This window comes from Bison bison, unplaced genomic scaffold, assembly GCF_000754665.1.
Source record: "Bison bison bison isolate TAMUID 2011002044 unplaced genomic scaffold, Bison_UMD1.0 scf7180017864531, whole genome shotgun sequence".
NCBI lineage: Eukaryota > Metazoa > Chordata > Mammalia > Artiodactyla > Bovidae > Bison > Bison bison.
The window spans coordinates 948,165-960,250 of record NW_011495081.1 but is presented as its reverse complement, the minus strand read 5'-3'; the positions used below and the strand labels follow the sequence as shown (position 1 = coordinate 960,250).

General features: G+C 36.4%; 1 protein-coding gene across 1 annotated transcript in view; it reads right to left on the bottom strand.

Annotated features, from left to right (window-relative positions):
• ANO3 (anoctamin 3) overlaps positions 1-12,086 on the bottom strand; it is a 453,610-nt gene that overhangs the window by 36,481 nt on the left and 405,043 nt on the right. Inside the window, exon 18 of the mRNA XM_010831780.1 lies at positions 3,834-3,870. Coding sequence (XP_010830082.1) covers positions 3,834-3,870 — 37 coding nt within the window. The remainder of the gene's footprint in view (positions 1-3,833; positions 3,871-12,086) is intronic.

Genomic DNA, 12,086 nt, shown 5'->3' with positions numbered 1-12,086 from the left:
ATTTCATGGCTGCAATCACCATCTGCAGTGATTTTGGAGACCAGAAAAATAAAGTCAGCCACTGTTTCCACTGTTTCCCCATCTATTTGCCATGAAGTGATGGGACCAGATACCATGATCTTAGTTTTCTGAATGTTGAGCTTTAAGCCAACTTTTTCACTCTCCTCTTTCACTTTCATCAAGAGGCTCTTTAGCTCTTCTTCACTTTCTGCCATAAGGGTGATGTCATCTGCATATCTGAGGTTATTGATATTACTCCCGGCAATCTTGATTCCAGCTTGTGCTTCATTCAGGCCAGCATTTCTCATGATGTATTCTGCATATAAGTTAAATAGGCAGGGTGACAATATACAGTCTTGACGTATTCCTTTTCCTATTTGGAACCAGTCTGTTGTTCCATGTCCAGCTCTAACTATTGCTTCCTGACCTGCATACAAATTTCTCAAGAGGCAGGTCAGGTGGTCTGGTATTCCCATCTCTTTCAGAATTTTCCACAGTTTATTGTGATCCACACAGTCAAAGGCTTTGGCATAGTCAGTAAAGCAGAAATAGATGTTTTTCTGGAACTCTCTTGCTTTTTCGATGATCCAGCAGATGTTGGCAATTTGATCTCTGGTTCCTCTGCCTTTTCTAAAACCAGCTTGAACATCTGGAAGTTCATGGTTCACGTATTGCTAAAGCCTGGCTTGGAGAATTTTGAGCATTACTTTACTAGCGTGTGAGATGAGTGCAATTTTGCGGTAGTTTGAGCATTCTTTGGCATTGCCTTTCTTTGGGATTGGAATGACAACTGACCTTTTCCAGTCCTGTATATCTTGGCTTGTATTTTGAGTGTTTATTTGTCAATTTATTTGTGTATTTCTATTACATTTTGCTTTCTATGCTTTGAAAGTTGGTGGAAAGGTATATAGAAATTGACTATTATACTGACCTGGTAGGTTGTTTATCAGTATAAAGTCTCTCTCTTTCCCTCTCAACTATATATTAAATTCTAGTTTGCCTAATATGAGTATGATGACATCTGATTTTATTGTTACTCTTCCCTTGACATAGATAGTTTTATTCCTGAATTGAGCTCTGACAAAATAAAAATTCAACAGTTGACCTAATTTGCTTCTTGGAATCTAAGTTTATCTTTATAGATAATCAATACTACAGATAAATCATTGTTCATTATTACAGATACTTCATTATTTGAAACAACTGACAACCATTCTGATCTAATTCTTAACAACCGAAAAGCTAGGCTGAAAAAAGTATCACTTTGGATCAAATATTATATATTCTCTTTAAAAAACCTTAATGTGACAGAATTGAAGGTTTGATTTTTGTGTATGTATGATATTTGAAAATAAAATATTTGGGCAAAAAATAAATCAAGAAACAAAGTCTTAAAAGTATTTTGTATAATTAGAAAGTAAAATCTAATTTCTAATTTGAAGCACAAATTTGCAAGCCTAAATTTATATAGAATTTAATATCATATATATTGCATACATATTATTTTTATAGATACATGCAATGACATTACATTTCTTTAAACAAAATATCAATATTTTATTAATTTAAACTTATAAAGCTCATTATTAATTGACAGCTATGAGTCCACAGGCATTATGGTATGAGTTATAGAAGGAAAAATCAAATATCAAGTGAAAACTGACATTCCTGGCAATTAGCATATTCTGCTTCTATAATTAATACTATGGTTCCCCCAAATTACTTGCTTAGGTTTGCTTTCATCTTGGGCATAAAATACTTTACAAGCAAATAAATGTAAGGAATCAGAGCTAGAAGAAAGCCTTGAGATATCTAGTTCAAGTGTTTTATTACCCAACTGAAGAAACTATAGCTCAGAGGGTTTAAAGAACAATGAAAAAGATCATTCCCATTTATGGGGCACTTGTCATGTGTCAGGCAGCTAATCTACAGTGACAGTGAAACAGCAACTATTCTCATTCTCATTTTACCAATGAAGACACTGAGACTCAAAAAAAGAAAAGGAGATGGAGCAGAGAGAAGAGGAGATGAAAGAATGGAAAGAATAAAAAACTTGCTCACAGTCATGTAATTTCCAAGTGACCCTACCAGCCAGACTATGAACTAGGGGCTAGTTCTTCCCCCTATACATTGTCTCTTCTCATGTTACTCGCATCTGTAAACACACTGTAAGGCAAGCAACACATCCTAATGGAGTGATACAGTTACTCCACCAGTGGAGTCTGTCACATCTGAGTTTAAATTCTACCCATTAACTTAATTGGGCTTCCCTGGAGGCTCAGCAGTAAAGAATCCACCTGTAAGGCAGGAGACACAGGAGACGCGGGTTTGATCCCTGGGTTGGGAAGATCGACGAGGGATTTAACCAAGATCCTAGGGCAGGGCATGGCAACCCACTCCAGAATTCTTGTCTGGAGAATCCCATGGACAGAGGAGCCTGGCCGGCTACAGTCCATAGGGTTGCAGCGTGGGACACGACTGAAGCAACTTTGCACGCATGCAACTTAATTACCTTGATTGTCTTATCGATAAACTTGGGATACTACTGTCACAGAATTGTGATGTAAAACAAAATAGTAAAGGAGGAGAGTCTAGCCGAGCTCAATGCCTTGGCTCTGTTGAGTTCTCAAATAATAAAAGATCGCTGCTCAAACAACTCTGTAATAAAAATTTTGTACCCAAATTAGGGGACCAAAATTTAAGTTTGAGGATAGAAATAAAGGTATTTTCTGACATTCAAGGTTTTGAGATGTTTACTTTCCAGGTAGCAAAATAAGAAAATAAGACAGAAGAAACAAAGGATCCAAAAAGTATTGTCCAACTGAAAAAATAAAAAGTGAAGGAATTGCCACAGTGCTGGTCAAAGCAGTGTATGCAATTGAGCACAAGCCCAGAGGGTAACTTATTGAGACTGGAGTAGACAGTGGTTCAGGGAGGATACCTCTCAGAAGAAAGTGAGTACAATATTTGATGTTTTTAATGCATTTAGAGAGAATTTAGAGTTACGGCAGGAAGTTCGGGATAAATCAAGGCAAGTATATGTAGACAATTAAGCAAAAAAAAAAAAAAGTTATTATTAGCTTCACGAAAATATAAAGGTTGTATAAGAAAGAAAGCCACCACAGTACACATCATGCCTTAGATATGAGCATAGTTCTGTAGATAAACGATGTGAACACCAATTATTCATATGCTAATGCTGCCAGTACAAGTGCTTTGGAAGGAGAAATAACAGTCTGCTTTTACCTCGAGATGGTTGGGGAAGTGTGAGGGTGCAGGACACTGCAGGAATAAAGTACGGAGTTCCTGTCTTTTAGTATGGGAAGGCAATCACTTCCCAAAGCTGGAAAACCCAAGAATGGCAGCAGTAGCATGCAATTTAGAAATAGGGTAGAACAGAAAACAATGATTAAACTGCTAAAAAGCACTACCTCAGGGATATGGAAAGCAAGAATGGGCAATGTGCAAAGAGCTGGTATTTATCATAAATCTCTTGATTCTCTTGTGCCTTTTAAGTTGTGTACATGTAATATGACACTGTGATAAAATAAATGTTGCAGGGAAAATCCCAAAGAACTGAAAAGGTAGGGGGGAAAGCAATCCCAAGTAGGCAGAACTAGGTTTGTTAATTTCTACTAGGATTTTGTAACTATATACTTTGCTTCTCTATAGTTATACAATGAATTCCAACTTCCTAGGTCCCTTCTTTCATTTTATTGACAATTATCCAACCAAAGTTGATATAAAAAATGCTAAAGTATGTAAAGAAACTGCAGACTGATATGCCCGTGTTATTTTCTTACTAAGGAGTGAAGTAAGAAAAGTGGACTTACCTAAATTAGTGAGAAGGTAAGCAATTTTTTCATAAGCCTGTAATAAGAGAAAACAGTTAATGTTATTTTCTTTTAGAAAATACTGTTATTTAGGCTATTCAATGAAACATCTAAAGTTATTCTACAAAGTGGAATGACTTCTTTCAATTAAGAAGAAGCACGTTTTAAATCTTACTATGTGGTACATTATATACATGAACACACAAAATGTAATAAAACACATTGTAAATGTGGCTATATACAGACATGATTTCTGCAATAACCTTTCTGCTAGCTGTCTTTATTTTCACTTTATAAGTCAAACAAAAGAGACTTGTATATACCCCAAAGAGTTTCAGCTAGTTAATGTCTGACCTGGGATTTGATAACCAAATTATATTTGCTTTTTTCCTACACTGGAAGGTTTAGTGGAACTATGTCTTCTTTACTATTGATAAACAATTTTCCTAACTATGACAAAGACAGCGAACAAAGTTGCATTCCCAAAAAACAAAGCTGTTTGGTGGTTATTTAAAACAAGATTGACTTTGTTTCCCAAAACAAAGTTGGTTTGGTGCTTATTTAAAATAAGATTCACTAATCAAATCTGTTGAATCTGTAGTTACGTGAACATTTTTATAACATTTTTTTATAATCTGTCAGAATATTTTTTTATATTTTTTATATTCTCCTTGTCCCACCTTACTCTGTTCACAACTCATACAGACTCAAGGGAAAAAAAAAACATATTTCACAATATTACAAGTAAATACAGCTGGAAGCATATATTTACTACAGATAGAAGGGTGATATATATGTGCATGTAAATATAATTACATAACTTCAAAGTTAAACAAATTATTTTTTAGACTATAAATTCAAGTAACCCTGCCTATCAGCATGCAAAATCAAAAAGGTATATGGACACATTAAAACTTGTTCACCTTCCCTGGCTGTTCATTCAATAGAACTAATGTGATTATTCATCTTAACCATGATTCAAACTATCTCTTCCTAATATCTGAAGCGGTGTCTTCAGACAGAAAGATTATATTGAGTACAAAAGTTTCATTCTACTCCTGGTGCAGTTTTTTTAAAAACTATACACACAAGTTATCATTTTCAAATTTTGGAATTAGATAAGTTTGAATCTGTGAGCACCAAAGTTTTCCTGACTTTACTCTTTTCCATGCCCCGTTTATCAACTAAGATGATTAGAGAAGGGTCTCCAAAGAGTATGATAAGAAAGCCTTATCAATCAGCAAATAGTCCATGAGTAGCTACTGGGCTTCAAGCACTGAATTTAGTGCCCTCATGGAGACTGCGAAAATTTTACTTAAGTAACTGCCATTTAGAGTATCTGGCTGGTGCCAAACAGTGTTTTCCATTGGGCTGCACAGAAAGTTCGTTCATGTTTTTCTGTAAGATGTTATGGATACTGGAACGAACTTTTTGGCCAATCCAGTGTATATTATTTATGTTTGTCCTTACAAAAATATTATCAAATAGATGTTACGATTTTATGGAGCAGGAAACTGAGGTTTAGAATGTTAAGTACCTAGCCTGAGATAATACTTCTAAGCAAGAAGCAAAGTCAGTATTTGGTTTAAAGACTCTCTTGTAGCATCTGTGCTAGGCCTTGTCTCATAAACAATTTCAGACTTTATCTTAGGACTTAGCACATAGACCTGCCCATAAGCCCAGGATGGCAATATCTAGAGCTGATGCCCCAAGGGACTATAATAATCTAATAATCTTTGAAGGAATTTTACCAGTCAGAAAAGCCACTGTGCCACCCCTGGAAATACCACTTTTGGAAGGGCATCTAGAGTAGTGGAGAGCCTATACCATCCGAGGCCCAAATGCTACAGCCTACTGGCACTGTCATGATGATAAACTACAAAACAGTCCTTGCAGTGTGACTCATTAACTCACCCACAAAGTGTACGAGGAAACCATAATTTAAATATAACCAACTAGATGGTATATGACAGCAACCTTGACAGGGGAAGTTGTGTGTGTGTGTGTGTGTGTGTGTGTGTGTGTGTGTTGGAATGGAGATATAATTGAGGGAGGAGAAAATAAAGGGATTCAGGGTCAGTTGTTCTGCTTACTACATTATATACAGGTAGTGACTGTATGGGGGCTTCCCAGGTGTTGTGGTGGTAAAGAATCCACCTGCTAATACAGGAGAAGCAAAAGACACCTCCAAGGTTCAATCTCTAGGTCGGGAAGATACCCTGGAGTAGGAAATAGAAACCCACTCCAGTATTCTTGCCAGGGAAATCCCATGGACAGAGGAGCCTGGTGAGATGCAATCCATGGGGTCACAGAGTTGGATAGGAAGAAGAATTTATGAAAGAGTGTATGTATACATTATATGAATCTGCATCATTATACATATATATATATATATGCAATATATGTGTGTCTTTAAAATACATATATAAATAAAATAAATTTTAAAAATACACAAAATACCACATAGTGAACCCAAGCTTTAAAAATCATTCATGAGTCCATTTCAATAAGCCAATATTCTCTTAGTCATGTACATTGGGTTAAAAGTATTTATTAGAAATTTCTAATGAGTCAGGTACTATCCAGGGAAACAAATGACAGTGAATCAAATATAGTCTCTATCATTATGGAATTTAAATTCTGGTTCTCAGAGACATATGACAAAGAAATATGTACTTGGCAGGAGATGCCAAGTACTAAGAGGAGAGATGAAGCAGGCTGATGGGTAGAGAGCAGTAGAGTGCTACGTAGAAGCTGGTCAGGGAAACCTCTAAGAGAGGGAGACATCTGAGCAGAGAGCTACTTGGAGTAAGGGAGCCAAACAGAGATGGGGCTAAGTATCTGGGAGACATGGAAACAATGAGTGCAAATGCCTGAGCCGGCCATGCACTTGGTGTGTCTCCTGAAGGTGGAGGAATAAGAGCGATGGGGTGGAGGTGCAAAGGAAGTAACAGGCGAATCAGAGAGATCTCAGAGGGAAATACTTTTTTGGTGTCTCATAGGCTGTGGTGAGGACTTCAGAATGCATTCTGAGCTGAAAAAGTCATCATCTCCCCAAATAATGCTTTGAGTTGTCATGGGAAATCCATTGGGAAAAAGTGGCAAAGGCATTTGCTGTCAAGGGGCAAAATCCAGGAGTCCTACATTTGCTTTAATGCTCTTCATCTCCAAGTCAGATGCTCACAATCTAACTTTCATTGTAAAAAGGAGCTCCAAATGGCAAATGCAGAAACAAAAAGAGTCCTCACTTTTCCAGGAATTCTCCTTTTTGAATTTCTAGAAATCGTTGCCATACACATGAACAAACTAAACAAATACATTTTAAAAAGCCAATCTTCTTATTAAGAGTCTTTTGTTATTGTTTCCTTTTGAGGTCAAGGCCTTTTTGCATTGTAATTATCAGTTAAGGAAACTTGGGTACATTTTGAGGTCTTTGGGGATCAGGCCCATGGAAGAAACATAGAAATGCATGCTCTGGACTCTAGAGACAGAAGGGGATTAATATGTGGAAGAGTCCAATACTACAAAGCTACAGTCATCAAGACAATATGGTACTGTCACAAAAACAGAAATATAGACCAATGGAACAAGATAGAGAGCCCAGAGATAAAACCCACACCCTATAGGTACCTGATTTTTGACAAAGGAGGCAAAAATATACAATAGGGCAAAGATAAGCCTCTTCAATAAGTGGTGCTGGGAAAAACAGAGAGCTATGTGCAAAAGAATGAAATTAGAACACTTGCTAATGCCATACACAAGGATAAAGTCAAAATGAATTAAAAACCTACTTTCAAGACCAGAAACTATAAAACTCTTAGAAGAAAACATAGGCAGAATACTCAATGACATAAATCAAAGCAAGATCTATGACCCACCTCCTAGAGTAATGGAAATAAAAACAAAAATAGATAAGTGGAACCTAATTAAACTTAAAGCTTTTGCACAGCAAAGGAAACTACAAACAAGGTGAAAAGATAACCCTCAGAATAAGAGAAAATAATAGCAAAGGAAACAGCTGACAGATAATTAATTTCCAAAATATACAAGCAGCTCATACAAATTAATATCAGAAAAAACAACCCAATCAAAAAGTGGGAAAAAGACCTACACAGACATTTCTCCAAAGACGTACAGATGGCTAACAAACACATGAAAAGATGCTCAACATCTCTCATTATCAGAGAACTGCAAATCAAAACCACAATAAGATATTACCTCACACCAGTCAGAATGGCCCTCATCAAAAAATCTACAAACAACAAATGATGCAGAGGGTGTGGAGAAAAAAGAACCCTCTTGCACTGCTGGTGGGAAAGTAAATTGATACAGCCACTATGGAAGACAGTATGGAGAATCCTTAAAAAACTAAAAATAAAACCACCATATGACCCAGCAATCCGACTCCTGGGCATATACCCTGAGGAAACCAAAATTGAAAAAGATACATGTACCCCAATGTTCAATGCAGCACTATTTACAATAGCTAGAACATGGAAGCAACCTAGATGTCCACTACAGATGACTGGATAAAGAAGCAGTGGTACATACACACAATGGAATGTTACTCAGCCATAAAAACGAATGGATTTTAGTCAGTTCTAATGAGATGGATGAACTTAGAGCCTATTAGATAGAGTGAAGTCAGAAAGAGAAATATCATATACTGACGTATATATATGGAATCTAGAAAGATGCTACTGATGAATTTATTTTCAGGGCAGCAATGGAGAAACAGACAGAGAACAGACCTAAAGACATGGGGGGAGATGGAGGGGATGTTTGGGAGGGAGGGGACACGGGTGTACCTGTGGCTGATTCTTGATGTATGACAGAAAACCACAAAATTCTGTAAAGCAAATACCCTTCAATCAAAAAAATAAAGTGGCAAAATATAAATAAATACTGTGGATGAGTCCAGAACCAGCATGGAGTACTTACAACAGCCCAGTATATTCAAGGGTTTTCTTTCTTTTTTTTTTTTTTTGGTTAAAGCATGCTCTATGCATGGCACATGGATTCTAAAATGAGAGGAGGAAAATCAAAAGGAATTCATCCTTTTATTGGCAATGCTGAAATAGTTTAATTGGCTTAATTCCAGCTATTTCAAACTGTAAGAGTACTTCTGCTGTGATGTTTCTATTTTTTTCTTCAAAATTATGCATTAATCATGAGACCAGACAGCTGTCATGCTATTGCAATCTATTCTTAAACTAATTAAGAATTAATTAATTAAGAATTAAGATAAATTAAGAATTAAGAATCTTGTTGTCAAGCAACAAGAACATACATTTAAAAAATAATGGCATTTTAAATTTTTATTAAAAACTTTTTGGAAATATTTCCTGATGATGGCTAAGCATGCTATTTATGGTATCTTCAATAGCATATTTTCAGGGTCAGTAAAATAAAAAAGAAAAAGGATGATGGGATTTATAAAAATAAAGTCCTGGTTTTAAATTCTGGCTTTGAAGTTTTTTTAGCTGTCCTCCTGATAAAAGATGTTAAAGATAATAACTTGAAATTTTAGCTACTGTTAAATTATTTGTATTCTGTATTTGGAATATGTGATTTATGATTTTGGCTGTGTATCAAAATTAGCTTATATCCCTTAAATCACTGATTTTGTAATGCTATTTTGGGGAATGACTGGATCAGAATCACTTGGAGAGCATTACGGGTTATTTTTTGTTTTAAATACAGACTTCATAGTCCTACAAAGAAGATTCTGAATGAGACTCAGGGATCTATAGTTTTTCAAAAGTGTTTCAGGTGATTTGATGAATAAAAAACAGGAAACAATCCTTTAAGTTACTTTTATGATCTGTAAAACTGGCCTGTCATCAAATTTTTATTATCTTGACCCATATCTCTCTCCCAAATTGAACATTTCTTTAGGAATGGCTTGATCCACCTATTTTAAAAGCTTAGAGAATGTGTATACTTTGATCATTAATTTGAATTAAAATAACAAGGGCAGAAAACCTGAAAGGCACTGAAAATATAATTCTAATAACAAAAATAATTTTGAGCAAATGTAATATTCAAAATGCTAGGATATTTGAAGAATAAAATATTTTAAATGTCTTCGAAAATATATTCTAAATGTCTTTTAGTCATTCGGCAAGACCTGGAGATACAAACACGAGGAAGCTACAGTCCCAGTTCTTGAGGAGTTGATACCCTGATAGGGGGAGAAAAGGCATGTCCCAAAAAGTAACAGAAGAATAGTCACAAAAGACTGTTCGATTCTACCAGGAGAATCTGATAAAAATGGAGAACAGACCTGCCAAAGTACCTATGAGAAGAGACACAAAAGATTATTTCATTTCATATGTGGAACTGAGAAAAATTTTAAGAAGGAAGTGATCCTTAACTGGAATTGTCAAAGATGAAGAGATATTCTCCAAGGAGATAAAAGGAAATAAAGGCCAACAGAGGAAGCACTGTGAACCCGGAAATGGGTGCGAAACAGCAGAATGCCAGGGAGCAAGCACAAGTGAGTCTGTAGGCTGCAATGCAGGGTGTGATAGACAGGGAGGGGAGGGGACACACCACTAATGAGGAGAGAAGGGAAAACCGATTTTAATAATGGAAACCCTCCTTGCCATTGATATCAGAGGCAGTGGGAACCTGTTAGACAGATTCGAGTACAAAATTACAATGATCAAATTTGCAATTTAGAAAGGCGATTGCAACAGTGGAGTGAAAGGGAGATGGGAAGAGGTGAAAATACAGACAGGAAGATTAATCAGGCTGAAGCAACAGTCCAAGTTAAAAATGCTAAGTAGCTGGCTGAACTAAGGAAGCAGAAGCGAGCCTGAGGAGCAGGGAATGAATAGGAGATATGTTATCGAAGCACAATTCTCGTTAGTCACCGACATGATGAAGGAGACAAAAGTAATGCATGAATAATGACTTAAGGTTTCAGTCTGTGTCCATTAAATATGAAAAGTTCCAATTAAACATATTTGGCTGATTTAAACTATTTTCCATGCACTTATTTTGTAATTTCATGTATATGACATATAGCCAAAAAACATATTAGATTAATAGAGTATTTTGACCGAGTCCAAATCCCTAATTTGGGGAATATAGTTTCACGAAGTCAAGTTGTTAAGGAACAAAAAGTACATTTCCATGAGCTGTATATTTAGTGTTGGTCTGAAAATAGCAAAAGGTAGCATTTGGTATTCCAGGTGAATCCTTTTGGCGGTATGTTTTTTTAAAGGGTCTGATATTTTGATATCAATTGATATTCATCCATCCTTATTTGATTAAGCTTTTAAATTAATCCCGTGTGTTCATGTGTTTGGTAGGACTGTTTGATAATCTGTGAAGTGTCTTAACATCCTGAGAAGGAAGGAAATGCATGAATTCGGAAGGAATTTTTTATATGGATTGAATCTGAGAAATGTAACATTCCCTTCACATTTGTTGAGTAGACTGCATAGTTCTTCAGTTCGGTCACTCAGTTGTCTCTGACTCTTTGCAACCCCTGGACTGCAGCATGCCAGGCTTCCCTGTCCATCACCAACTCCTGGAGCTTGCTCAGACTCATGTCCATTGAGTCGGTAATGCCATCCAATTATCTCATCCTCTGTCACATAGTTCTTGCTTGATGCTAAATCCAATTTAAAATTTTCTCCTGAGTTAGTTGCAACGGCAAAGTACAAGTTCTATGGCCTATTTCACTTCCAAGAATCCCTGTCTTTATGCCAAATGTTCAACAAGTAGCAATAAACATTTAAAAAAGAAAAGTCAGCTGTTTTCTCCTGGGAACTATGGATGCTTGTACTTAGCTCTAGGTATTTACACAGGCTTTTGTATTTAAAGAAGTAGAGCTAGTGGGAGCCTGATGGGTTACTGTCCATTGAACACAACTGAGCACAGGCATGCACGCACACACACACACACACAGTGGGATTTTAAGAATCTCAAAGGATAGTTTCTGTAATAAGAATAGTACTGTCTTCACCTGTCTCTAGAGGTCTTCTTATCTGTAAAATGCAAGTACTTTGGAAGGGAGAATACGTTAAACCTCATCAAAAATATAAACTTAGTGAGAAGAAGCTGTGTCTGAACCTGTGAGAGGAGTGTATGTTGGAGAGTTAATTGTGATTCTCAGGAAGGAGTGGTCACTGAGGAGAGAGACTAGAGGGGGTATAGAATCAGAGGTCAAGGGACTGGGGATTGAGAAGCACCTGGAATAATACAAAACTAGGGTATGGTACATCAGTGGAAACTTTCGTC